Consider the following 25,371-nt stretch of genomic DNA (forward strand, 5'->3'; position numbering starts at 1 on the left):
CCTCCAGTCCGCATGATGGCACTGCGTCCGCGGCGGCTGCTGGCGAGGGCAGCAGCGGCGCGCGCGAGCGGCTTTCCGACACAGTGCAAATGAACAAGAACTCTCGACTCTCGAGGCGATTCCTTTCAATTTCTGTGCTGTCTTCTGCCCATGATTCTAGGGCTTTCAAAAGTCATCATGCATCGGAGGACCGCCTGGACTGCTCTCCAAGGGAACAAATGGTATGACACTGTCTCCAAACCAACAGTCCCAGTCTGAGACGCCTTGCGGTCTAGGGAGCAGTCGTAACGTTCGGGCTAGGGTCGAAATTCATGGTACTTGTTGTGGCTCTCCTGTTCCTCCAGGCTCCACCTCCATCATTCGAAGTCGTTTAGCCCACTGATCTTCCTTCATTATTTCAATATGCTGAGTACCGAGTTGGCTTCCCTCGAGATCTTCTGCAGCTGCAGAGCTCCGTGTTCTGTGCGATTCTACAGTAAAATCTTCATCGGTTGAATGATGGTATGTACGTTGTGGGCCGCTGTTCCCTCCAAGGACTTTGCTCCCTTAGCGCTTATCTTTTTGCAAACAGACAGGACTCGGTTTCTATTTCAATTCAACTCCTCGAACAAAATCTAAATCAATACTGTTTTTGGCTCTGGACGATTTAAAGACCGTCCAATTTTAAGGAGTTGGAGGTGCGCAGATTCATATTCTGTATGAAGCAGTTCCTGTGAAAGTTTGATTAGGGTCGGGATGGAATGGAACAACTGTCAGCCTAAACCTTTTGAAACGCCATGAATGAACTCGTATCTTCCCAATCCCATGAGCGTGCGAGTGTGGCACGCCAGAAAGATCATTGGCGTGCGTGCACGGCCATCAACAAATGCGTATCTTCCCAATCCTCGAGCCATTGTCGGCGGCCGCTTGAACTGTCAGTGTTTGGCAGCCGGGCCCCGAGCTTGCCCGTTCCGTTTCCTGAGAGGTTGTTGGGTGGGTTACAACACTTTTGGCGTGCCATGAACGTGCAAGCGTAGCACGCCAATATTTGGCATCGTCTGTTACATCAGTTGGTCGACCCAAACAACACCTATAACGTTCAACGGTGAGCAAGGTGGACCCAAGCTTTTGCTTTTAAGTCCAACACCAACAGAGCCCACAGGCGAATGACTCCCGAGCGTGGGTGGAAGAGACAGGTTTTTCATTCACATTACCCGACTCAACACTCAAAACTTCACGTGAGGCTGTCTTGGATGTGTTTATATGAATAATTGACAGCTAACTGCATAATCGTAGACCACATCTGAAATTTCACTTTGCACCTTTGTCTGTGCGTAAACATCCGTTTTAGGCCGTGGCTATGTAAACCATGACGCCGATTCGCGCGCGCTGCCCATTGCTCCAAGTTCTAGCACCGTTTCGGTAGTTGCTCCAAACGCTCCAATCCCGCCCCGCACGTCATAAGGGTGGAGCGGTTGGAACTTGCCAACTTGGAAGGGCGTTCTACTTAATACGGTTGTTTGTACAAATAAAGGCGCACAAAGTAAAATTGAGATATGGTCTACGGTTATGCAGTTAGCTGGAAGTTAAAAAGTCTTTTTCGAAATGCAAAACCCGCTCTCCTGAGGTAGGATTCTTTGGCGCAGGGGTGAAGAGTCGGGAAGATGCTGATAGTTCAAACTCCGACCAACTGATCAAATTCATGCCAACTTCTGTCACGCTCTCAGTCTGCTCTGACATCAGACACGCAGTCTTCTCGATTGGGAATGTGCCTGGCTAGCATCAACTCTCTCGTGACGACATTCATGTCGGCCTGTTGCCTCTTTTCATCTTAAACCACACCTTGGTCTCGAGCCCCACTGCTTTCTTACTTCAGGTTCGTCTTCCCCTGAAAACCCCCGCGGCGCAAGCACAGTAGGACAATGGTCAAGCCTTCAGTGAGTTGTCTTGCTTCATATTGGAGGCAAAGCACAGAAACTGTTCATAACAGAGTATAAGGCATGCAAGGAGAAGACAACTTTTCATTTGGTGAGGCTACCTTTTTTTCAGAGAGCAGGAAAGCGGGTCTAATTCTCAGGCTTCTGGTGCTGCATGTTTCATGCACGCCTGGCACGCCGATTTTGCTTTAAGCACTGTTGAGTATCCCATCATCGGCCACTGGGATGTTTCAACACACGACACCTGAACAGACCGATCAAATTTAGTATTTTAAGCGAAGGGGAATTCAACTAGTTCCCTCCCTATCACTCACTGCCTTAGTAATGGCTGAAGCGGATGTTGTCGTCAAAGCGCTCTTGTACACCCACCTGCTCATATTCCTAGCGATCGTCCAGCGGCCATCTCCCTACCGTAAACTCTGTTTTTTGCCGGTCTTCTTCCTCAGTCTCTATTTATTTTTCTTCCAACCAATCACAAGCGGTTTCTCAACAACGGGAAATAGCTTTGGTTGTGCCCTCGCTACTTCCATCCTAACTGCCTCCGATTATATCCTCCTCACCGATGTTCAGAATGAACTCCGACTTCAGAACGACAAACAGCACATCCCCTCCGCGCCACTTCGAACGCGCATGGCGTGGGCGCTCAGGCTTCTGACGTCCCAGCGCGCGATCGGCTGGACACACGAACCGACGGGGCGCATTCGTCCAAAGCCTACAGCTTCCCGATGGGCGTTCGTAATTTCCAGAATGTTTTGGGTGGCGTACTACGTCGTGCTCTTCGACCTCCTGCAAATTATGATGCAATGGAATTTCGCGGTCATCAAAGGGGAGGTGAACTACGGGGGGAAGTTTGGGTGGTTGCTTACCCGGATCTCGTTCCTGCCGTGTCTTATTGAGATACACCTAGGTGTGAGCATGACGTATAGCAGCATGGCGGCGGCGTCGGTTACGCTGGGACTGGCGGAGCCTAGGCAATGGCCTCCAATATTTGGTCATTGGAGTGAGGCTTTTACGGTTGGGCGATACTGGGGGTTTGTTTTTCACCGTCTCAATATTAACACTTTGTTGATTACCAAATGATCCAGACGGACATGGCATCAAGTCTTGCGGAGGGTAAGGAAATATACAACCTGCTACTATTAGAACGTTTTACTTATGTGGTTCCCCTTATAGCTTCTAACCGCTCACGGCAAATTTGTCGCCAATGAAGTTCTTCATCTGCAAAGTGGTACATCTTTGGCATGGCACGTCCAACTATATGTTGCATTCGCCCTCTCCGGTCTGTTACACCTGGCAGGCGAATATAGGGCTTTGAACAACTGGAAGACTGGTGGTGCTATGCGCTTTTTTGTTCTCCAAGCTCTAGCAATCACATTTGAAGAGATGGTCATTAAGTTGGCTTCAAGAACTGGCTTCAATAAAACAACGAGAGCTTCGAAATTGATTGGGTATGTTTGGGTTCTGGGTTGGATGATCTGGACGGTTCCGTCTTGGACTGGGCCCTTGGCCAAGGCGAGGATCGGTGGGCCAGAAGAGAAACACAGTATGATTTTGGCAATCTATCAGCAAGCTCGCAAAAACGGAACTTTTGCGAACCTTTTTATATCACAATATAATAGAGAATCTACACCCATCTCTTAAATTCGTTCATAGAAGTGCTTGTAGAGTCAGAAGTTCAAAGTTCACTGGCACCCTGCTAGATTTTATAATATATTTTGACTTAACCACGAAAAACCTGCGTTACTTCTTAAAGCGGCTTGGGTCAAACAACGATCAAACAACGATCTCCTTCGGAAGAGGTTGGACATTTCGTGGTTCAGGTGAACCGCGCTTGGCAACGGCACATACCCAAAGATCACCGCCACTGGTCAACGTCAACATCGAAGACTCGATGTTGTCCTTCTCCATGTACCGGACATCGACCCAAGTCCGCTTCTCCCGATATTACCCCGCAATATTTCGCACCTTCAAGTTACAATGCGACCATCCTCTTAGAACAAATTTGAACACTACCACGATGAAGCCTCGAGGTGACATGACCATGACTTTCTTTGTGGTCTTGAATATCATACACTGAACCATTTCTGCTCAACCAACAGCCTTACCCCTCTGATAATACATAGCAGCCACCACTCCGAGCTTGAACTTCTGACGCCGAACTTCTCCCAGACACTTAATGCTGCCAGGCGTATTGATATTGATTCAGCGGCTCTCCGGGATCCTTACATCGTGCACACGCTAAAGATAGAGGAAATATACAATGCATACGAACAGACGAATCCCTAACAGATGGATTGACTTGAACCGAAGAGAATCAAGTTGATCCTGCATCTTTGGTGGGACCCCGTCTTTTCCTTTCTTCGCGTGCTTTCGCGGCCTTCTTCTACCCTCCCTCCTACAAGTCTTGCCATGGACACGCCAGACAAGAAATCCCTTGAGCAAGAGAAACCTATTTCGAATCGTGCCCCCACGTTCCATGTGTTGGCGATCGAGGTGACTGAAAAGGACCGGCAGAAGCTTTACAGAAAAATCGACTTGCACATTTTGCCTTTCATTTCCCTTCTTTATTTCTTGTCATTTTTGTGAGTATGACGCGGTTCCTTTGAAATGATATCTAATTTGACTGTTCACTAAAGGGATCGCTCCAACATTGGTATACCCCGCCTGATATCCGTGTTTGTCCCGGCTCTAAAGCTATATTTTTTACGTGGCTAGGCAATGCGAGAATTGCGGGGATGGCAGTGGATGCTAAGTTGACAGGTTTAAAATATAATGTGGTATGCCTGCCATTCCGATTCTTATCTACCAGACGTCTTATTTTTTGACTTTTTTAGGTGGCGGCTGTTTTTTTTGTACGTCTCACCTTCGATACTTTTTCTTGAGGAAACCCAACTTCGGAAAAAAAAATATAGATNTCATATGCCCTCGGAGAAGTTCCTTCGTACGCTGTTTGCAACAGGCCTGGTTCATTGTTGTCGCTTAACCCACCCATTTCTAGAAACATCTGCCTGAAGCTTGTCAGGCCTTCGATATGGAGTGCGGTCAATTCATGAAATCCTATCTTAACTCGGCTGAATTAATTGTCAGTTCCATCGATGATGGTTGCTTGGGGTATGTGTTCATTATGTTAGGCTCCATTCTATTTTGACCGTGATCCTAGGCTTGGTATTGTCCCTCATGTGCCTCTGCAACACATATCGCTCCTTGATCATGTATGCGCCATTACATCAAAAAGAACTGGCTGACTTAAGTTTTTTTTTTGCCCTGGCCAGCGCTCGTTTCTTTTTAGGATTGGCTGAAGCTGGCCTGTTTCCGGGGGTACTTTGCTTCAACCTCCCTATAACTTTAATCATTCAGTCATTTGCAGGTTACCTTTTATCTATCGCTATGGTACAGAAGATGCGACGTCGGCAAAAGGATTGCAATATTCTTCTCTGCTGCCACTATTGCCGGTGCGCAGCTGTTTGGGTGGTCTTTTAACTTGTTTCTGATATGGCTGGAGATTTCAGGAGCTTTTGGAGGTCTTCTAGCGTGAGTGAATGTACTTCACAACCTGGCTCACCTTTTGAGTTGCCTTTTAACCCAGATATGGGATCGAAAAGATGGAGGGTGTTGGAGGCCTTCATGGCTGGCAATGGATAGTAAGACCATAATTTAAGTGCTTTCTCTCGACTTTCCAACCCTTCCTTTACAGTTTTGCCTTGAAGGAATAGGTGTGTTCATTTGCTGGATATTCATTAAATTTCCTTCATCCACACGTCTCAGCTACTGTCCTCGTGGCCCTTGCCTCCTACTTTCTCTTATACGATGTACGCACCCCCCCTCTCGCACAATTTAAAGTTGACTATTGAAGTAGTATCCTAACTCAGCAACTTTTCTGACTTCCGAAGAAAGGGCGATGGTTATTGCAATGCTCAAAGAAGATAACCAAGGCCTAGCAACAGATTTCAAGTTGAAGTTTGTATGGCAGGCTATTTCCGATTATAAAATATACGTTCAAATAGGAATATATATCGGTGAGTACTCAGTAGCTCTTCGATTGTTGTCTCTTTTGTCAATTGACGATCGGTCTGCAGGTTTGCTGATACCAATCTATGCGATCTCTCTTTTCCTGCCAACGATCATTAACAAACTTGGTAGGTGTCTGTATATCACTCCTCTTTCTATCTGAGCTAGACTAGGTTTCTCTTCCACAAATGCTCAACTCTTAACCATTCCTCCCTTTTTTGCCGGTTGTGTCTGCATTATTGCAGGTTTGAGTCAGTAAAAATATCCAATCTTCTGTCGCTAATTTATTTCCTCAAGTTGGTATCTACTCTGATAAATTGAATTTAAGGGGACCCTTTATTGTTGTCGGTGCCTTCATATCGCTCATTGGATATATCATCCTGTACAATCAATCCTCACCTGGTGTATCGTACTTCGGTACCATCTTGGCTGCCATTGGTGTTTTCCCCACTATTCCCGTCGCTCTCGCATGGGTAGGCTCAGCTGCCGGCGGAGATGTGCGCAAAGGTAAATAAATGGAGTACTGATTACGTCTTAATCCTGACCCCTAATAGGTGTTTCTATCGCCCTTGTAATTGGACTTAGTAATTTTGGAGGGTAGGTTGTCATTCCTCCGCCACTTGTACTGACTTGACAGCGAAAACTTACCTGTCATTTCCTCATAGGGTCTGCTCATCTTTCATTTATATTACCCCTCCTCACTTCCATATTGGCCACGGCACAATCATGGGCTGGCTTTCACTGTCGTAAGCCTGTGTATTACCTTCATACCCGCTGACGTCTAATTTGATGAAGCATCCTGCTGAGCCTTTTCGCGATGTGGGATTACAACAGGTTGAACAAAAGAAATATCGCTATTTGCAAACACGACGGAATCAACCAAAAGAAACAGGAAAAGTATAAAGACCTGGGTAATGATAGCCCACTTTTCAGGTAGGTGATAATTTTCGCACATTAAATATAGCCTGAGCTAATTTTTTTTTGCAAGATTTACTCTGTAGTAACTACTCAAGTTTCGGGGCTGTGGAATTATATTATTTTAGTCCATGTTACTCGGTTTTTTCAAGATCTTTGCGTTTCCGAATTGATTTCTTTGAGGTTTTCTCCATTTATTTGAATCTTCATACCGCTCGATGCCAAGATCCGCAAACGCGAATTGAAGTTGTCGGGTAACTCCCCCCGACCCTTTATGTGCAAATTCACAGACTCCAAAGGAACCACTTGACCATGTGGATCGTCAAAAGCGGCACGTCGAGACTCCAAAACATCCGCCAACTTACCGAATTCACTTTCCTTAAGGGAGCAGGAAAGGGAAAAGCGGTTAAGGTGTGGTAAACTTCTGACGCCATTATTGTTATCAGGATGTGCAAGTCCCAGGAAGTCTATGTCAAGGCGCGAGCCTGGCGAGGTCGCATTGAACCCATCAATCTCCAAGCAACGCAGGGAACGGAGTAGAACAAAAACTTCGGCCAAACCATCTTTGCTGAGTGGAACTTCATGGAGTTTAAGACGGTCGAGCGGGCAAGTCGAACGGAGGATAAAAGCAAGAAGGGCCCCGTCGAAGTCGCGAAACGTCGTGTTGGAACCAATTTGACAACCATGAATCTCTAGAATTTTGAGAGAGGGGAAAGTGACAGAATGCAATATGTCAGTCAACATAGAAATAGACAGGAAAGGTGTTGCTGATATAAGGGTCAAGCTTTGGAGGTGATCTGCAACGCAATGGGTCGCCATGGGCTCCCCCATCTCCATCATTGACAGCATCCTCATAGTGAATTCACATGAGGTTATCGTGGGAGCGATGTTCAACAGTTGAATGCAATCATTGGGGGTCATGTTGTGAGCGGAGAGATGGTGGATTTGCGACCATGGGAGTTTCAATGTCGCCGGCTTGGGCCACGAAATGAACTCAATGGTATGGAGGGAGGATGCATCTTCGAATACGGCAAACGCTGCTAGGTCATCATTCAATACAGAAAAGCGATCCATCATGAATTCAAATTCATTGTGCGTGAGAGTCAACGTAGTAAGCCGGGGAATGTTCCCTCGAACCACTGAAGGCATGTTTTTGATCGTGTTCACAAGGGAGAGTTGGATGTTTAGCGACTCCCATCGGAGCGAGTGAGCGACAAGCCTTTGCACAATCTCGTCAGCAGGGAGCAATTCCCTGCCAGAAATGCATGTTTTCAGCGGAGCTTGACCCGATCTCCGGAGATAAGTTTCGACGACAGCGAGTTGGCAAGCCCAGTGTCGAAGTGCACCACGTCTCGGTCGTGCAGTCCGTGCAACTTGAAGTGAAACAGAGATTGTTGACCATACGATAGGTGATGACTGGGCAGCATCTCGTCATTGGCTGCAGACCAACATAAGGCTGAGGAGGTCGCCGCAGCAAGAGGTGCTAGAAAGCCAGCTGTCCACCATCGCCCACGCGAAAATCGTGGACAAGACTTCGAGTGGCAAATCACGAATTGGGCAAGGTGCAGAAGACGGAATCTGCGCGTTTTTGGATCACACCTTTGCGCTTGCTAGAGGCCTTGACTCTTCCGCGATGAGCCTTGTTGGCCATGGCCAGTTATAAAGACAATAACGGTAGATAACAATATTCGTTTACTGTGGGTGTCTCAGGCTTGTGGTAGTGAATTTGGCAGCTTTATTTCGTGTTCTTGGCCAACTCTCCACCTCTCCAACTCGGAGTTATCTCCTTGCCAGGTCTCTCTTCTGATGAACTTTCCTCGACTCCTCTGTCTCAAGATGACTATCAAATAGTTTACATCGATCTAGGGCTGGCAACGACGTAGATGAACAAAAGGAGTTCGTCCCTGCTTTACACATTTTACTTAATCATTCCACATATCTTTCTTGCCAGCCAACCACCACCTGAAGCGATGCACGAAAAGACCGAGTTCAAACCTTTTCTCTTCCTATTGGCGTGGGGCATAACTTTCCTCTCCTTGTTGGTCCGACCATCTCCGTTCCGCGGGCTACTTTTCATCCCAATACTATCCATCTGTCTCTACCTCACTTTCTACACCACCGGCGCGGACATTGCGTCCAATATCGCTATTGGGTGTGCTTTATCTTCCCAAATTTTCACTTCGCTGGATTTGACTGTCCTCACTGACGTTCAAAACGAACTTCGCTTGGTTGGTCAGAAGACGTCTATCAGTACAGCGTCGCTGAGCGACCGCTTCTGGTGGGCACTTCGACTACTTTTGAGTCCGCGAGGTATAGGCTGGGCGCACGAACCGACAACGCACATCCTCCCACACCCAACTACGTCGCGCGTTCGATTCCTTTGGGACCAGCTACTTCGTACAGCAAAGTTCACCATCATCTTCGATGTCGTCAGAGTTCTCTCTTATTCGAACCCATACTTTCAAAAGGGAGGGCCGTCTCTCACCGACGCAGGATTATTATGGAGATCAACGGTGCTCGCGCACGTCATAACTACATATGCGGGCTTGGCAAGGATGTATACCATCTACAGCATTGTGTCCGTGGGCTTGGGATTCACTGTACCAGGGGACTGGCCTCCCCTGTTTGGTTATTTGGGAGATGCCTACACTGTCCGTCGCTCCTGGGGGTATGTGGCGCTCTTGGCGATCCATTCCTTATGCTGATCCCCTCTTTTTCAGTCGCGTTTGGCATCAGTTGATGAGACGGGTGTGTTTCTCCTCTCCAAATCTCAAGAATGACATGACGTAACTGAGCTTTTGAACAGTTCCTCCAAGTCGAGTCCGATTTCCTGGCATATAAAGTTCTAAGACTGCCACGGAAAAGCACCTTTACGACCTACTTCAAACTCTTCGTAGCCTTCTTCATCTCTGGTGTGATCCATCAAGTCGGAGATTACTCAGCACTTGGTCACTGGTACGGCTGTGCTCTGGCTTTCTTCATCTACCAGGCGGCCGTCATCACATTTGAAGACGCGGTCATTGGAATAGCTGCGAAGTTTGGTTTCGATAAACCAACCCCGGTCAAAAAAGTCTTTGGGTACCTTTGGGTAGCTGCGTGGCTGACCTACTCGATGCCTATGTGGGCATCCCCATATATGACGGGTGGATACCTGGAAGCCGATGTTCAATTCAGTCCTATCATGGGATTGTCACGCGGGGAATGGTATCCCAAACCCGATCCTGTGAACGTTTTCAGTGCAGGTAAATGCATCGATTCCATGGAACCCAGGATTTTAACTGAATTCGTTGTGATTATAGCTCTCTCGAAGATTTTCCACACGTAGGGAGGTTTTTGTCGTGGATTAGACATTATACCCTTGGTTATACCATGGGCGGCCATGCTTCTCTCCCCTTTAGTTAAGCAACGCTTGACAATTCCATTCGTTTTTTGATTTCAGGCTTTCTTTCGCGCCAGGTAGTTTGTAAGCTCAACCACAAGCTGGTTGCATCTTGTGATTGAGACTACTTCAGTATTCGCAGGGATATTATCGTCTTCCAGAACCGACGAGTTGTAGGCCCTCACGTCTCCTCATCACCTAGATTCAACAGGGGATCTACAGCCACTCATATTTCTAATGTCGTAGATTTGAGTGGGGACACTCAGCCTCGCTCGGTCAACATGACTTCGGCCTCGGATCCCTAGCCTTCAACCGTTCACAAACAAGCTTCCCAAACTCTTCCCTCAAACGCCTCTCCAGTAAAGTAATTCACTACAAATTCATTGTGTCGGAAAGTCAACGTGCAAACTAAGCTAACGAATAAGCTCGCAGCACTATCAAATGCTTTATTCCTGTGATCCTGCGTCCTTTGCTGAAAACTCTCATGGATGCTTGTGTGATCATCATCATTGTCATTGGAGCTCAATACCGTCGACGGAAGAGGCATACCTGCTACAGACGAGGACTTCAAGAATGATTTTTTTCAAGCTTTTGCCAACAAGAACGAAGGCATGCTGGCTCGCACCTCCGAGCCTCGGTCCAGAATCTGCACAACCGATTTCCCAGTAGTCATCGTCTACGTTGGAGCTCAATACCGTGGGAACAGGCATAGGCGTGTTTGGAGTTGACGAGCGTGTCATATCATGGCAACCTGCAGGACTTGGCTGGCGAAGGGGAACAGATACGGTACGCCGCGCTCCCTTTCTCCTTCTTCCCTTTCCCCAACTTTCTTCGGCTAAGGAGATTTTGGTCATCTCGCACGAAGCCTGTTAGGTTTAACCCTCCTACCCATCCCTGCTTCTCTCTGCTGCCGATTTCTATCTTCTTAGTTTGTTACGCACCCCTCTTCTACCGTTCTCCAAGTTCCGCTTTAGTCTAGACCTAATACCCATCCCAGTTCGCTATTCGTGCTCGTCGACCATTCGAAAGCAAAGCGGACGAGCAAAGGATCTTTCAAATAATGTGTGACCATGCCGATACGAGCTCATGAGGGGGTTTTATTATCGATTGTCCTTTTCATCTGACCCTACAGATTCAAATCATGGTATTTCATGTGAAAAGGCCTGATGACGGTCAAAAACACCCAGCACACTTCATGTCAAGGTTTTACATGGCCTGCGTATGCTCAACCATTGCACGCAGGTCCGTCCTTCATTACTAATCTCTATACATTCATACTAAATGAACGCCAAAGCTCGTCTGAGTCATCTCCCAGGTAAATGTCGTGAACATACATATCACACTGCAGGAAGAAGTACTCCAGAACCGAGGACATTGTCATGGTCAACCCTCAATGGAGTGTAGGTGCCTTTTTAAACATATGAAGAAACCCAGGGCGTCAAAGCGGAAGAACTACTCGCCCAGACGACACAGAGCATCCAGCGAAGAAACAGGCGACGATGGGGCCGAGCACGAAGATAAGCGCGGCGAGTCAGGCGGTGGTGAGTGGGCCTATGATGGAGAAGGCGAAGCACAAGTCGGAGATGAGCGATGTTATAAAGAGCTTGTATGGGAATGGGATGAAGAGGAACAAGACTTTCATGACTCCTATGGGCAACTACGTCTTCCCTTTGGTTTTCAAGTATTTTATCTTTAACGCTGACCCTTCGTTGCTTCATAGCTTGTTTTTACACTACTCATTAATGTATAATATGCACTGTATGTATTCTTTGGATGATGACTTGCTAATCGTGGTTGTCGAAGATGTGAGGCCGAAGTTAAGAGTTACAATGTAACTGCCCGTCAGTTCTCTTTTTCTTTTCTCTTCCTCAACAGCAGATTGTGTGGGCTTGGGGCCTACCAAGTAGATTGGGTTTCAGCAAATGATTCTAACCAAAATTTGTATTTACAAAGGACTAGAAAAAGAGCTTCACGCGGTCAACACGCGGTGAACCCGACTGAATTGAGTCACGTGTTTCATATTTATAAACTTCTCCACTTTGCTCCCGCACAAATCCCCGTACTTTCCAATCTCCAAAGCGGAAACTAGTTTGATGATTTCGTACCATTTTTCCAGAAAAGGTTGACATCGTCCACCTGAGACATTTAGTAAAAGGCGGTGCTCGCTGTAATGATTCTTTTACCTTGGCCTCTTCACGCTTCTGCACGAACCCTCCCAAATTGATTACGACTTCGCTCTGCAGAATGTACATCAGCACAGTTTGTTCGATGTAGGGAGTCTTTTACCTTGGCCTGTTCACGCTTTTGCTCCAACCCTCCCCAGTTTTGGGGTTCCGAAACGGCGTCGCTCTACATAAAGCGCATCAACATAAACTCTCCGAGTTACGTAGTTTTCTCGGAGTCTCACCGTGGCGACGTTGCGCTTCTCGAATTTGGCCCATTGGTTGGGAGACTCGATCTGATCGGCCTGCGAGAGACCTCAGCACCGCTAGACTGGCAACGGACTGGAATCGGCCCTTACCGTGGTGGGTGCAGCAACGGCGGCGCTGGCGAACAAAAGAACGGAGATGACGCTGGCGAAGGTCTTCATGGTAAGAAATCGCAAACGACTTATTTTACCATCCCTGCGTCCAGTGTTTTATAGCTATCTCATCCCCGTCCTCATCGACGATTACTTTACTTCTGAAACCTAACAGGCGGCATCCCCCCTGTCTGTGTGCTTCTTAACGCCGCCTTTCCGGTCATTGGCCCTTGGGCCCGATACTCCTGACGTCTTGAAGCGTCAAACTTGCCACTTTCGACGCACCACATCTCCCGTGATATGCCTTGTATAGTCAGCTTATACACCGCTTGACTAGCTGAAAAGCCGCCGTGATGAGAGGGGCCCCTACACAAGGCAGGAGGTAGGCCAGGTCAATCCCGTTCATGGTTCTTTTTCGATTTCAAGCAGTTTGCTCGTCTTTTGTATAGGCAACATGGTCGTTGAAGGTCGCACATCATATCAGAATCAAAACTGAGTGGCTTTTGCTATTGGGCATGAACAGAAAGTGGCCGTCATGTTACCTCTCGCATCAAAGCTTTCTCGACCACGAGAGCCGTTTTTACCCATCAAGTTGGTGTCTCTCGAGGATGACGGGGTTCTCACTATCGTGGCCTAGGTCTCGCTCGTATTGGCTTTATCTGAACAACATCACTCAGAGCTTCTTCTTCCACGGTTGTCTTTGAAGTCTGCGAGCACATACCCACATACCCTTCCCCTCACTTCAACGCCATGGAATCGCACATCTACAAGGCCGTTCATAGAGACTCGCTCGACGACGTCACATTCATTGGAGCTGAAAAAGGGACCGATTTCAGCTTCATCCCACCTTCTCGATCCGAAAAGACCAGCAGAAGACTCAAAATATTCTTGCTCTCCCAAGGCGTGCTCAACTTGACTCTTATCTGGCTCTGTGCTTGGCTTTTTGTTTCTCGTCATCTTGCTGGACAGACCGTAAACACTCAATTCTTGTATTGTGCGTAACTTCGAAACATTGAGTCGCACACCCGAGCGCTGACCCTTTTCGTCGATGGCAGCTCCAGCGCAGGATGCCCTGGAGTACGAGACAAGAGTATTCCATGAAAGTTTTGGCAAAGATATAAGTATATATCAGCAGCCACCATCCCCCGAGGTTGATAAAGCTTGGGACGAATTGTACAACTGTGAGTCGGACAGCCTGACTTCCAAGGTCCGTGCTAACGATTAGTCTTTTCGAATTAGTTGGTGTGACCAAGATACCCAAGAGCATTGCATCGAATCTTGTCAACAAAACATATCGTATCCCAGGCGACGAGGAGCACTATGTTATTGAACTCGACGTTTTTCATGAACTTCACTGCTTGGTTCGCAAACTTTCTCACCTTCTTTTACTGATACTATATACTAACTAAATTGTAGAACATGCTTCGCAAGGCACTCTATCCCGAATACTATCCCCCTATCAAAGTGTTTGCGAGCCCGACGGAGAACCATCTCTTTGGAGTGATGCACAGGGGTCATTGTATTGAGAGTATCAGGCAATCGCTGATGTGTTCAGTTGACATCAGCCCCATCGTGTGGCAGTGGGTCGATCGTGTCCAGGAGGTTCGGGTGGTGGGGAATATTATTCACACTTGCCGCAGCTTTGATAATGTTCGGGATTGGGCGTTGAAACGCCGATTGACGCATGAGCTGAATTTCGAGGGATTCCATTGATACGCTAGGTTTAAATCACATATCTAACTTGAGCTGCACATCTGTTGTATACAAACTAATTATCGGACAAAACAAGTCCAGATGGAAACATGCCATGAACCAGATCTTGATTGTCGACCAAATTTCTAAGCTCTTATTAGGGGGTCAGCATCAGAAACGACAACGAGAAAAAATGTCTCACTCAATCAGTAGGAGGGAAGGGGTTCAGTTTCCTTGCCTCAGCGACGACATTCCTTGCCTCGTCAGATAATAGACCGGCCTTGACAAGAGCTGCGATGTAGTCCATAGTCCATTCCTGGCACCGACGCATGCCAGGAATATCGTGCTGCAGTGCAGCGGCAACTTCAGACACGCTACCCGTTGGCATAACCTCACGACTAGCTGCGCGAGGTGCATCGAGTTTACCTGCCACTTTTTCAAACTTGTCGTCCTTGTTCAGATCAGTGGTTTTGGTAGGTTCGGTGACATCGACAATGTTGGAAGAGTCGGTAGTGCCAAGAAGAAAGAGGCAGATCGATTTGGCAGAGTGGGTTGTACGCCAGTCAAAAGCGTGCTCGACCTCGATTTTAAAACCAAACTGGGGCGCGCCAAGCGCCTGTATTTTCTTTCCAACACTGTTGGGCTCCTAAAAGAACATAAAAGTTAGCCGTAGGGGAAGAGGAAGAGGAAACCCTTACGTTTGAATCTAAGGGGAACCAAATGGTCCAGTGAGGTCGAGCATTTTTGAGAGGAACAGAGATGAGATAGATATCACGAGTGGACATGATGGCTTGCAAGTGGGATCTGTGCGATGCTAGAAAACTGTCTTATGTGGCCTAGCGTTGTTGAAAGATGCAAGGTGACGACGTCCTCGCCATCCTCGGATAAATTTCTTGTCCGATCGAGCTATGTGGGCGCGCTGCACTGGCAGACTGACTTGAGACTCAGTACTCATTATTTGTTCTTGATTTGTTCGTCGAACCATCTGTCAATGAATTTGCTCAAGTCCCCGATTGTCCACTGCTAGATCATAGATGGGAAAAACGGTGTTTTTTCCCATCTTTACTGCCAACCACCAGCTGAAGCGATGCACCAAAAGGCCGAATTCAAACCTGGTCTTTTCCTATTGGCCTGGGGCATCACCTTCATCTCCTTGGTGGTCAGACCATCTGCGTACCGCGGGTGGCTTTTCATCCCTATACTGTCCATCTGTCTCTACCTCGCTTTCTACACCACTCCCGGGGACGTTGCGAACGGCAGCGGTTTGGCGTGCTTTGTAGTTTCCTTGATCTTCTATTCGCTGGACTTGACTGTCCTCACGGACGTTCAGAATGAACTTCGTCTGGTTGGACAGAAAACGTCCATCAGTGCGGCGTCGTTGAGCGACCGCTTCTGGTGGGCACTTCGGCTACTTTCGAGTCCGCGAGGTATAGGGTGGGTGCACGAGCCCACAACTCACATTCTCCCACACCCAACTACGTCGCGCGTTCGATTCCTTTGGGATCAGATACTTCGTACGGCAAAGTTCATTATCATCTTCGATGTCGTCAGAGTTCTCTCTTATTCGAACCCTTACTTTCAAAAGGGAGGGCCTTCTCTCACCGACGCAGGGTTATTATGGAGATTAACGGTGCTCGCGCAAGTCATAACTGTATACGCGAGCATGGCAAGGGTGTATACCATCTACAGCATCGTGTCCGTGGGCTTGGGATTAACCGTACCAGGGGACTGGCCTCCCTTGTTTGGTTATTTGGGAGATGCCTACACTGTCCGTCGCTCCTGGGGGTGAGTGATGCCCTTGGCCATCCATCACTCATGCTGATCCCCTCTTTTTCAGCCGTGTTTGGCATCAGTTAATGAGACGGGTGGGTTTCCCTTTACCATTTTCAGGAATAACGTAACTGAGCTTTCGAACAGTTCCTCCAAGTCAATTCCGATTTCCTCGCCTACAAAGTTCTAAGACTGCCACGGAAAAGCACCTTCACGACCTACTTCAAACTCTTCGTAGCCTTCTTCATCTCTGGTTTGATCCACCACATCGGGGATTACGCAGCACTCGGTCAATGGCACGGCTCTCTGGCTTTTTTCGTCTATCAGGCGGTAGTCATTACATTCGAGGACGCCGTCATCGCCATAGCTGCAAAGTTTGGTTTCGATGAACCAACCCCACTCAAGAAATTCTTTGGGTACCTTTGGGTGGCTGCGTGGTTAATCTACTCGATGCCTATGTGGTCAGGCCCACAGATGACGGGTGGATTCATGGAAGACGATGCCGAATTCAGTCCTATCATGGGATTATCACGCGGGGAATGGTATCCCAAACCCGACCCTGTGAACGTTCTCAGCACAGGTAAGTGCACCAAGTCCTTGTAACCTAAGATGGCAATTGAATTTGTTGTGATGTAGCTCTCTCGAAGATTTTCTACAAGTAGGGAGATTTCTGTCGTGGATTAGACATTATAACTTGGTTATACTGGGAGCTCGTGCTTCACTCCTCCTTACTTGGGAATCTCATTCGTTGTTCAGGGCGATTACACGCCTTCTTTTCGTGCCAGGTACTACATGACTTCGTAAGCTTAACCGCAAGTTGGTCGCTTAGTGATTAGGACCACCTTAGTACTCGCAGCAATCCTGTTGGCATGCAGAACCGACAAGCTGTCGGCCTTTACATCTCTTAATCCCCTTATAACAGAGCATCTACAGTCTCGCATATTTTATGTAGGTAGAGCATCGTAGATCTGAGTTAGGTACCCTCAGCCTGGCTCGGCCAACATCACTTCAACCTCGAATCCCCAGCCTTCAACCGTTCATTAACAAGCTCCCCAAACTCCTCCCTCAAAATCGCCTCCCTCCTCTCCCTTTCCTCCTTCTGCAACTTCAATATCCCCCTCTTCTCCTCCGCACTAATAACCTGATTCTCTTTCCTCATCCGCACAGCATTCATCCTCCTGTGCCTGCTCCCGCTCATCACATATCCCACATCCTCGTACTTTGCAATCTCATCCGACGTTAGCCCAATCTCACCACGACGCGGGATACGCGCCTCCGAGTCTTCTTGGAGGAAAGCGGCCATGGCGCTGCCTTCGCCCCGGAGGAGGGCTCCGCCGTATGCACGCTCGTCGAAACGTTTGCCGGTACCGAATTGTTGGAGTGGCTTTGGACCGACTTCTTCTTCGTCATCTTCGTCGTCTGATTGATCAGTGTTGGCTTGCGTGGCTTTTGTTGGTGGGGCTTTTCCACCAAGAGCACTTGTAGGGACTGGGGGAGGTGCCATGGGCGACCGCTCAACCCAGGCATCAGAGTCGTCATCGTCAGCTGTTGGGGAACGGCTGCGGTCTTTCTTTGGTGTGGGGCTGCGAGTCGTCGCAGGGTGCGGTGCGCTTTTGCTACGACTCCTTGTTCTGCGGTGTCTCTTGCGCCTGTCGTGCTCGTCCGAGTTGTCGTCGTCGCGGTGACGGCGGGGGGAAGGAGATCGACGACGTCTTTCCCTCTCTTTGTCCTTTTCCTTATCATGACGCGATCGTTTCTTCTCTTTACGTTTTCTCCGTCGCCTCTCTTCCTCTTCAGAAGAGGTCTCGTCACTGGAGGAAGGGGATCGTGCACGTTTTGATGATTTCTTGCTTGACTTTTTGCGTTTCGGAGACCTACATACATACCCAAAAATTTATACACGTCAGCTGAAAAGAGAGAAAGAGTACATACAAATCGCGAGCAGGAGCTTTCGGTGACGGAGGCCAGACGTTCACCGTCATAGCTTCCCGTTGAGCACGACGACTACAAAGCAACGATCAGATTTCCACAAAAGAGAGAGAGAGGGGGGGAGGGAAAGAACGCACGACTCGATGAACCCAGCACCCTCACTTCCAGCACCAGATGGTCGTCCGCCCCCTCGATTCGGGTACATATTTTCGGGCTGCCTCCAGGGTGTTTGTCCCTCAACAACAGGAGGCGCAGGGCGTCGGTAGTCATCGTATAACGGGCTGCCTCGACGGCCCTCTGGGGCATTCCGTCGTGGGCTTTCCCCTCTGCCGTTCTCTCTGCCCCTCCCATCATTGCGCTCGTCGCGTCCCCTAGATCCTCTGCTACGATCCCGATATCTCTCCCTTCCCTTGTCTCTCTCATCTCTGCCCTTCCTCTGGTTTCTGTCCCTATCCCTTTCCCGTTCTTTATCCCTATGACTTGGACTGCGGCTCCTACTTCGACGACGCGGGGATGGCGAAGGAGATCGTCGTCGTCGTTGCGGAGGGTCCTGAGGAACTAAACCGAGTCTGGATGGGTGAATGGTGGCCATTTCTTCGTTAGTGTTGAAAGGCAAACTTCGAGGTTTGGGAAGAGTCCTAGAAATTATGTAATTATGTAAGATATGAAATCGTTAAACTAGAAGTTTTTCTAACTTCTCTGTTAGTATATCGGTTAGTACACGCGCCTGTCATAGCCAATCTGACGGTGTACTCTATTGCACGCGCGAAAGCTGGGTTCGACTCCCAGACAGAGAGTATACAGAGAGTATGGCTCGTTCGAGATTTGCAAACAATTTTTCTTCTTTTCAGTCCAATTTCAACTCACACCAAATAACACAGAGTACTTTGTAAATTCATTCAGACACTGCGCCCATCACAAGACAGGTTAACGTTTGAGCTTTTTCAGAGGGCCGAACTGCCCAAAATCTTGTGTATCTACGAGGTCGCATGGCAGGGAGTCAACGATGCTCAAGAAACAAACTGCCTCGTACCCAACAAGTTCAAGCTAACATAGATATCCATTCTCAAACCTCAGGTCGTTCAACGTTGAGCACTAAGCACAACAACGACAACCTTTCTAAGTAGCTCTACATCCTACTGGAATCAATGCTCGTTGTCCACTCTTCAAGCTCTTGCGATATCTGTCTGGGTGCGTATGATTGGGACATCCCAACACAGGCGCCTCACACTATACCCTGCGGCCATATCTTCTCTGAAACGTTGGTCCTACTCAAATCCAAAAGCTACAGTCCCTGGTTCACGCGCATTCTTATGCAATAAAAGTTGTTTAATGTCGATGGGATCGCCAAGCTAACCCCATTGCCGCAAGCGATTCATCGCTAATCGCATCGTAAAGCTGCACGTCGGAGCAGGGTATAGTAGAGAGCTCGATGAGGTGGATTTGCTTTGCGGGGAATCTTCACCAACCCAATGGAGGCGGGGAGGTTGGAGTGCCCCAAGGTGGGCAAATGCTGGTCTCACAACTTCGCCCGTGAGCTTTGCCGCACCACTGTCGACCCGATCTGGGCGGGCAGCAGCTGGGGGAGGTTGGAGGGCAAGGGAAGCGGCAAGGCGGAACACTTCCAATTCAATCCGTCTTCTATTCGGGATTCAACTCCTGAGAACGTGTCAGGGTGGGTTTCTACTGGTTTTAGGCATCTCTGCTTAGGCCATTCTTTCGTGACCATGACGGGCCCCAGTTACCTATCGTCGTCCGCTAACCCGTGAATTTGACTCTTTTTAAGCTTGCTCATCTTGCTCGGGCTTACACATTGTACACATCATATCTGGAATACCATTCATTATCTACTTCAATGCCATGCTGAGTGCAGAACCCGCATCCCAGTAGTCAAACTCAATTCCCAGGTAGCTATAGGCCGGATATTCTTCAGTATGCGTTACATGGCTCAAGGGTTGGGTAAAAGTACAAGGATACACGAAGTGAATCCATAGCTGGCGTTTAACTCGACGCCCATTCATCCCCTGTAATATTTTGAAGAGGCGGATGGCGTCATAGCGCCACCAGGAGCAATGACACACTGCCTCATAGCACTCTGCTTCACAACACGCGATGTCTGGAAATCAGCTAAAATTGAGCGACGACACCCCACCCACTAAAAGCGGGCAACACACCTGTGACATGTTGATTGCCTGCGGCATAAATGCCACCTCTGGTGCCCTTGCTCCCCTCCCAACAAATACGCTCTTCACGCGAGGGCCCTCAACCTTGTCAGTTGCATCAGCCGATAGTTGTTTGTATTGCTTAGTGCACCAACCCCTTACCTGAACGACCTTTGGGCGGCCAGCAGCGATCATTGGGGCACTCAGCCAAACATTGGTATTCGAAGTCGATTGCGGCGACTCGTTATAGATGTTTTCTACGTTCAATGTGTTGATTTGAACGCCAGTGTCCGCCAACTTGCTGTGCAGCTTGTCCGTCACTTGTTCCATTGGAGTCTCGCTGCCGTAGATGTCGTCCACGATAACTTCTTCGAATTCGGCGATCAGCTTTTCAGTCTCGATCGTCTCAATGGTGGTTCCAACAATGTAGTCGCCAAGTTTCTCTGCCAACGTAAGAGGAAAAACCTTTCCGCTGGGAAGGTCTCAGGTGTGGTTGGCGAAACGTGTCATTCACGGCTCACCTGGTAATGTCTGCCAAGGCTTTGTAGAAATCGACCGCGTTCTGTGACGCTATTGTCAGCAACAATGCAACTACAGCGAAAATACGTTCGAGATACCCTGTATCGGCTCAGAGTTGGCTCGCATGCGATCACAAACTAGCCAGTAGTTCTAATATCAGCTCACGTCACCACCTTGAAGCAGAAGAACATACGAGGGTAATTCCACGCTCTGCCATCTGTCGCGCGAGCTGCAGAGGATCGTTTTCTGAAAGTCAAGTAAGCCACTGAACATCGATGCCGTTATCACAGAACAGGGACTTACGATCAGGAGATTCCGCAAAGCCGTCATTATCTTCTCCAATTCCATGTGGGGGTGCATCAGTAATAAGAACCACCATCTTCGCAGCGCCCTCAGCCCATTCCAAGTTCAGCGCATCGGCAAGGGCAGCAGTTTGCGCTTCCGGCCCGTCACCTCCACCAGACGCGATGAGCCCATCCAAATTCTTCTTCATAACAGACTGTTCGGCTGTGAAACCGAAATTCTTCGTAACGAAACTCATGTCTTGGGGTGGGTGATCACGGAACGCGATCAGCCCAAACCGAATGGCTCCTTGTGAAAGCTCAGCAGAGGCAGACACTTTCGAGCAGATTTGTTGGATGGCTTGTCGGGCAGCTCGGATGTAAGGTCCCTGGCTACCTGTCGCATCTTGGAGAAAGACGATATCGCTGGAGCAGAAGACGTCAGGTATGGCAATATTGAGCTAGATGTGACAACGCACATCGACTTGGCCGCGGTGCTTTTGCCGTCTTGAGTTGTTGACATCTTGGATTGATTATTTGAGGGTGGTGAGGCAGACTTTTCGAGGGGTGATAAGTGAATCGTGGCAATAAGGGGACCCAGAAGGGCTTGGCTCCTTTCCTGTACGGTAGCGGTGCTATTTATGTCGATGGATCGAGACTGTGTCTGTTGACTGCTGTGCTTTGACTCTGGTGCAGTCGGTACCGGAGCGACTGCGGGGCAGATAGGCTTCTATGCATCGTGACGAATTCTATGAACGGACCTCATTCAAATGCAAAACAAAGTGCTACTCGCTGAACGGTTACAGCCTCCGAGTCACCTAATCAACTGATCAACTTTCTGACCATTGCAGTCAAGAAGTCTCACCAACAATTTGCCTGCATCTGGAATCTTTTTACAAAGTTGGCGTGTCGGATGGCTTTAGTGTGGTGGTTCTTGTTGCCTGGCGTCTAATGCATCCAGGATGTCGCCTTCTGAACGACGTTCGAAATAGGTTCGTAATTGAGCTCAAATGCAACTCGAATGGCGCAGTTGCTAATAAGTGAATGGGTTCCGAATCTTCCGATTGATTACGCTCAAAGTGGAGGCCTAGAGGCCGGAAAATAGCGCGAGGGGGCTATTTTGTGAATTGAAGCAATGGACCTCGAACGCCCACCAGAGACCAGTGTGTTTTGACTTGAATTTTGACTGGTGGCAGCTTTCAGTGTGCAGACGATGAAAAGACTCGCGTGACTGTAGATGCTCGTGATTAGGATATGAAGCTTAATGAAGGTCCAGACGTCCGTCGCTTGTCAGAATTCCTGGGACATGATAGGACTGAGTTCAACTTTGCCTTCAGGTGTACAGCAAAGTTGGTTTACCCTAGAAATGTTAAATGATGAAAGTATCTTCAGCTTCTCTGTTAGTATATCGGTTAGTACACGCGCCTGTCATATCATATTGTTTAGATTGCTCGCGCGAAAGCTGGGTTCGACTCCCAGACAGAGAGAGTTTGCATTTATCTAGAAAGTTTTTTCTTTTCACTCGTACCAAGTAACGTCCACCATAGCCGCCATTCAACATTTTTGCTGTCAGAAGGGTATGATAGAGGGATTTCATCCAAACACAAATCCATTTCAACAAAGATCCGTAAGAAATTGTGTTAGCGCCCGCCCCACTTGATCGATTGATCATGTGTACGCTTTGACGATAGTTTTAGAGACTTTGGCCTTGCTTTTTCCTTGTACCACAAGTAAGTGCTCGCAAAACATGTACAAGAATCAAATTGAATGACTAGTAACGTACATTTACGCAGCAAAGACTCGCTTTCAGTCGCAAGTCTACATGACAGGCCGCCATCCTCCACCTGTACGTCTACAACGCCTCCATCATCTACAACGCCGCCACCCTCTGCCTAGCAGGCTCAACCCCATCCGCAATCGCCAAATACGGCATCAAATCACTCGTCAAAAACTCACTAGGCCACTGCCTCCTAATCTGTCCCTTCAAATACTCCATCGCAAACTTCACATTCTCCTCCTTCACACCCGCCACAAGGCCCTTTATCCCCGGCGCAAGCTCACCCACCAACTTGTCAACAAACTCCACAGTGATCAGCTCACCCGTGTCCGAGATGCGCGAACCGTACCGAACCCACTGCCATAATTGTACGCGCGTAATTTCGGCGGTGGCGGCGTCTTCCATGAGGTAATTGAGCGGGATGCACCCGTTCCCGCCCACCCAGGCAGCGGTGTACGCGAGGCACGTGGATACGTTCTCGCGGACTCCTTCGAGCGTGATTTGGCCGGGCACTTTGGTGCTTAGCAGGTCGGACGGGGCGACTTTAACTTCTTGGCGAAGGACATGGTACTATTCAGAGAAATGGTGAGTATATGCGCATGTGTGCGCGGAAGGAAGTGGTGTATACCTGATTAGGACCAAGCATGTTCTTGTCAAATACCTCACGAGCAATCTTGTTGATGAGTGGGTGCGCGATCCAGGTGCCGTCGTGCCCAGCAGTGACTTCGCGGAGCTTATCCGAGCGGACCTTGGCCATGGCGACTTCGTTGGCCTTGGGGTCGTCCTTGATAGGGATCTGGGCCGACATGCCCCCCATAGCCGCGACTTTGCGCCTGAGAGGGTTGAGCAAAAAATAGTGAATAATCACGGAGAAGAACTTACTTGTGGCATGTCTGGATGAGAAGCCTGACGTAGGAGTCCATGAAGCCGACGGTCATGGTAATGTCCTTCCTATCTGGCAAGACGGCACTCCGGTCAGCTCTACGCTTCTTGATGAAGCTGAAGATATAATCCCAACTATAAATACGTCAATTCAACATTCCAAACAAAATATATGCTACACGGACCGTCCACAGTTCAAACCAGAGGAATGGTTCCTCAATTCGAAAAGAATTTCCTCCATCTGGAACGCAGCCGGGAGGGTCTCAATGAGAACGGTTCCACGGATCGTGTTATGCGGCATGCCAATATAGGACTGGGAAAAGACAAAGATATCGTTCCAGAGACGCGCTTCAAGATAGTGTTCCATTTTCGGGAGGTAAAAGTATGGCCCCGACCCGCGCTTCACGAGTTCATGTGCATTGTTATAGAAGTACAAGGCAAAGTCGAAAATGGATCCTGAGACGGGGGCGTTATCGACCGTTACGCGGGGTTCGTCGAGGTGCCATCCTCGAGGACTGAGACATATGAGGTTAGTAGGAAATAAATGGGATGGGAAACAAAGACATACCGAACGATAAGCACAGCGGGATTTTGGGAGAGCTTGTACGACTTTCCACCAACCTCGAAATCAATCTGACGACGAATGGCGTCTCGCAAATTAATCTGGCCATTGACCATATTCGCGAATGTCGGTGCACTCGAATCTATGTGGCATAAAATCAGTCATAAAATTCCAGGACGTTCACCCCATAAAATCCCACCTTCAAAATCAGCCATGAACGTCTTCGCACCGCTGTTCAAAGCGTTAATGACCATCTTCCTGTCTGTCGGACCCGTAATCTCTACGCGGCGGTCCTCAAGTCCAGGAGCAGGCGGTGCGCAATGCCACGAGGCCTCAGCGCGAATATGCGCCGTCTCCGGGGCAAAGTCAAGCGGCACCCCCGCGTCATAGCGACGCTGAGCATCTTCGCGAGCGACGAGCAGGCTCTGTCTCGTCGACTCGAAGGTGCGGTGGAGGGCAGCGAGGAACTTGAGTGCGCCGTCTGTGAATAGCTCTGCTTGAGCCTTTTGAGCGACTTTTGAGTGGATTTGAACACCGGCGACCATGATGAGCTGTGTGTGTGGATTGAGTTATTGAGAGAGAGGAGAGATGACGCTTGCCAATGTCTATTTTGTAGACAACCGAATTGGGTCGGCTCCCCGTGATATCCGCGCAACGGATCACAGCCGGAATCACATGCCTTTGTGCCGACGGACGCTTATTTCTCTTGTGATATCATCGCTATCTTAGCTTTAGAGTTGGACGGAGCGCTACGCAAAAAGTAGCGCTCCGTACCGCTGCCTGTGGTACATTGAGCAAGTTCACCCTTATCTCAAGTATCTTTGTTCTTATCAATGCGTCTCACTGTGCGAACTCGAAGCATCTTGCCAGGACCAATCTTATGAAATCGACGCGCATATCCAATTGGTGGACGGTATCCCGCCCAGAATCTAGGCAGCGCTCTCCCGCTCTCCGTGTCGGCTCATAATTCACAACGAGCCCAAAAGGGGCAAACGTATACGATAGGAGTTATATATAACCGCTACAAACAGTAATCTAGCAAGGTCGTTATAAAATAA

The 25,371-nt window shown here is 48.6% G+C and overlaps 10 protein-coding genes across 10 annotated transcripts; 6 read left to right on the forward strand and 4 right to left on the reverse strand.

Annotated features, from left to right (window-relative positions):
• Nucleotides 1-2,240: 2,240 nt before the first annotated feature.
• Nucleotides 2,241-3,557, forward strand: LACBIDRAFT_314096 (uncharacterized protein; the record flags this gene model as incomplete). The annotated part of the gene is made up of 3 exons (XM_001877518.1): nt 2,241-2,947; nt 3,002-3,029; nt 3,090-3,557. 3 exons carry the CDS (start codon nt 2,241-2,243, stop codon nt 3,555-3,557), a joined length of 1,203 nt encoding a protein of 400 aa, XP_001877553.1.
• A 5,252-nt stretch (nt 3,558-8,809) lies between these two features.
• On the forward strand, nt 8,810-10,164 carry LACBIDRAFT_314098 (uncharacterized protein; the record flags this gene model as incomplete). The annotated part of the gene is made up of 4 exons (XM_001877519.1): nt 8,810-9,507; nt 9,560-9,587; nt 9,646-10,081; nt 10,139-10,164. 4 exons carry the CDS (start codon nt 8,810-8,812, stop codon nt 10,162-10,164), a joined length of 1,188 nt encoding a protein of 395 aa, XP_001877554.1.
• A 1,964-nt stretch (nt 10,165-12,128) lies between these two features.
• LACBIDRAFT_314099 (uncharacterized protein) lies at nt 12,129-12,830 on the reverse strand. Its single transcript, XM_001877874.1, has 4 exons — nt 12,740-12,830; nt 12,626-12,685; nt 12,505-12,567; nt 12,129-12,455 (listed from the first exon to the last, which is right to left on the reverse strand). The coding sequence occupies exons 1-4, from the start codon at nt 12,806-12,808 to the stop codon at nt 12,174-12,176; spliced, it is 474 nt and encodes a 157-aa protein (XP_001877909.1). The 5' UTR covers nt 12,809-12,830; the 3' UTR covers nt 12,129-12,173.
• Nucleotides 12,831-13,787: 957 nt separating this feature from the next.
• LACBIDRAFT_314100 (uncharacterized protein) lies at nt 13,788-14,452 on the forward strand (the record flags this gene model as incomplete). Its single annotated transcript, XM_001877520.1, has 3 exons — nt 13,788-13,920; nt 13,979-14,100; nt 14,156-14,452. The coding sequence occupies 3 exons, from the start codon at nt 13,788-13,790 to the stop codon at nt 14,450-14,452; spliced, it is 552 nt and encodes a 183-aa protein (XP_001877555.1).
• Nucleotides 14,453-15,449: 997 nt separating this feature from the next.
• On the forward strand, nt 15,450-16,863 carry LACBIDRAFT_293223 (uncharacterized protein; the record flags this gene model as incomplete). The annotated part of the gene is made up of 4 exons (XM_001877521.1): nt 15,450-16,216; nt 16,269-16,296; nt 16,349-16,781; nt 16,838-16,863. Exons 1-4 carry the CDS (start codon nt 15,519-15,521, stop codon nt 16,861-16,863), a joined length of 1,185 nt encoding a protein of 394 aa, XP_001877556.1. The 5' UTR covers nt 15,450-15,518.
• Nucleotides 16,864-17,204: 341 nt separating this feature from the next.
• Nucleotides 17,205-18,722, reverse strand: LACBIDRAFT_314103 (uncharacterized protein; the record flags this gene model as incomplete). The annotated part of the gene is made up of 3 exons (XM_001877875.1): nt 17,205-18,075; nt 18,134-18,205; nt 18,268-18,722. The coding sequence occupies 3 exons, from the start codon at nt 18,720-18,722 to the stop codon at nt 17,205-17,207; spliced, it is 1,398 nt and encodes a 465-aa protein (XP_001877910.1).
• Nucleotides 18,723-19,171: 449 nt separating this feature from the next.
• Nucleotides 19,172-19,452, forward strand: LACBIDRAFT_314104 (uncharacterized protein; the record flags this gene model as incomplete). The annotated part of the gene is made up of 1 exon (XM_001877522.1): nt 19,172-19,452. The coding sequence occupies exon 1, from the start codon at nt 19,279-19,281 to the stop codon at nt 19,450-19,452; it is 174 nt and encodes a 57-aa protein (XP_001877557.1). The 5' UTR covers nt 19,172-19,278.
• A 150-nt stretch (nt 19,453-19,602) lies between these two features.
• On the forward strand, nt 19,603-19,899 carry LACBIDRAFT_314105 (uncharacterized protein; the record flags this gene model as incomplete). Its single annotated transcript, XM_001877523.1, has 1 exon — nt 19,603-19,899. The coding sequence occupies one exon, from the start codon at nt 19,603-19,605 to the stop codon at nt 19,897-19,899; it is 297 nt and encodes a 98-aa protein (XP_001877558.1).
• A 248-nt stretch (nt 19,900-20,147) lies between these two features.
• LACBIDRAFT_314106 (uncharacterized protein) lies at nt 20,148-21,615 on the reverse strand (the record flags this gene model as incomplete). The annotated part of the gene is made up of 8 exons (XM_001877876.1): nt 20,148-20,246; nt 20,305-20,397; nt 20,455-20,764; nt 20,814-20,854; nt 20,910-20,948; nt 21,005-21,057; nt 21,115-21,518; nt 21,572-21,615. The coding sequence occupies 8 exons, from the start codon at nt 21,613-21,615 to the stop codon at nt 20,148-20,150; spliced, it is 1,083 nt and encodes a 360-aa protein (XP_001877911.1).
• A 1,227-nt stretch (nt 21,616-22,842) lies between these two features.
• LACBIDRAFT_314107 (malate synthase) lies at nt 22,843-24,864 on the reverse strand. The gene is made up of 6 exons (XM_001877877.1): nt 24,513-24,864; nt 24,320-24,455; nt 23,937-24,266; nt 23,752-23,886; nt 23,498-23,702; nt 22,843-23,439 (listed from the first exon to the last, which is right to left on the reverse strand). The coding sequence occupies exons 1-6, from the start codon at nt 24,856-24,858 to the stop codon at nt 22,963-22,965; spliced, it is 1,629 nt and encodes a 542-aa protein (XP_001877912.1). The 5' UTR covers nt 24,859-24,864; the 3' UTR covers nt 22,843-22,962.
• Between the last annotated feature and the right edge of the window lie 507 nt (nt 24,865-25,371).

This window comes from Laccaria bicolor, genomic scaffold, assembly GCF_000143565.1.
Source record: "Laccaria bicolor S238N-H82 LACBIscaffold_5 genomic scaffold, whole genome shotgun sequence".
In the NCBI taxonomy this organism is placed as follows: Eukaryota; Fungi; Basidiomycota; class Agaricomycetes; order Agaricales; family Hydnangiaceae; genus Laccaria; species Laccaria bicolor.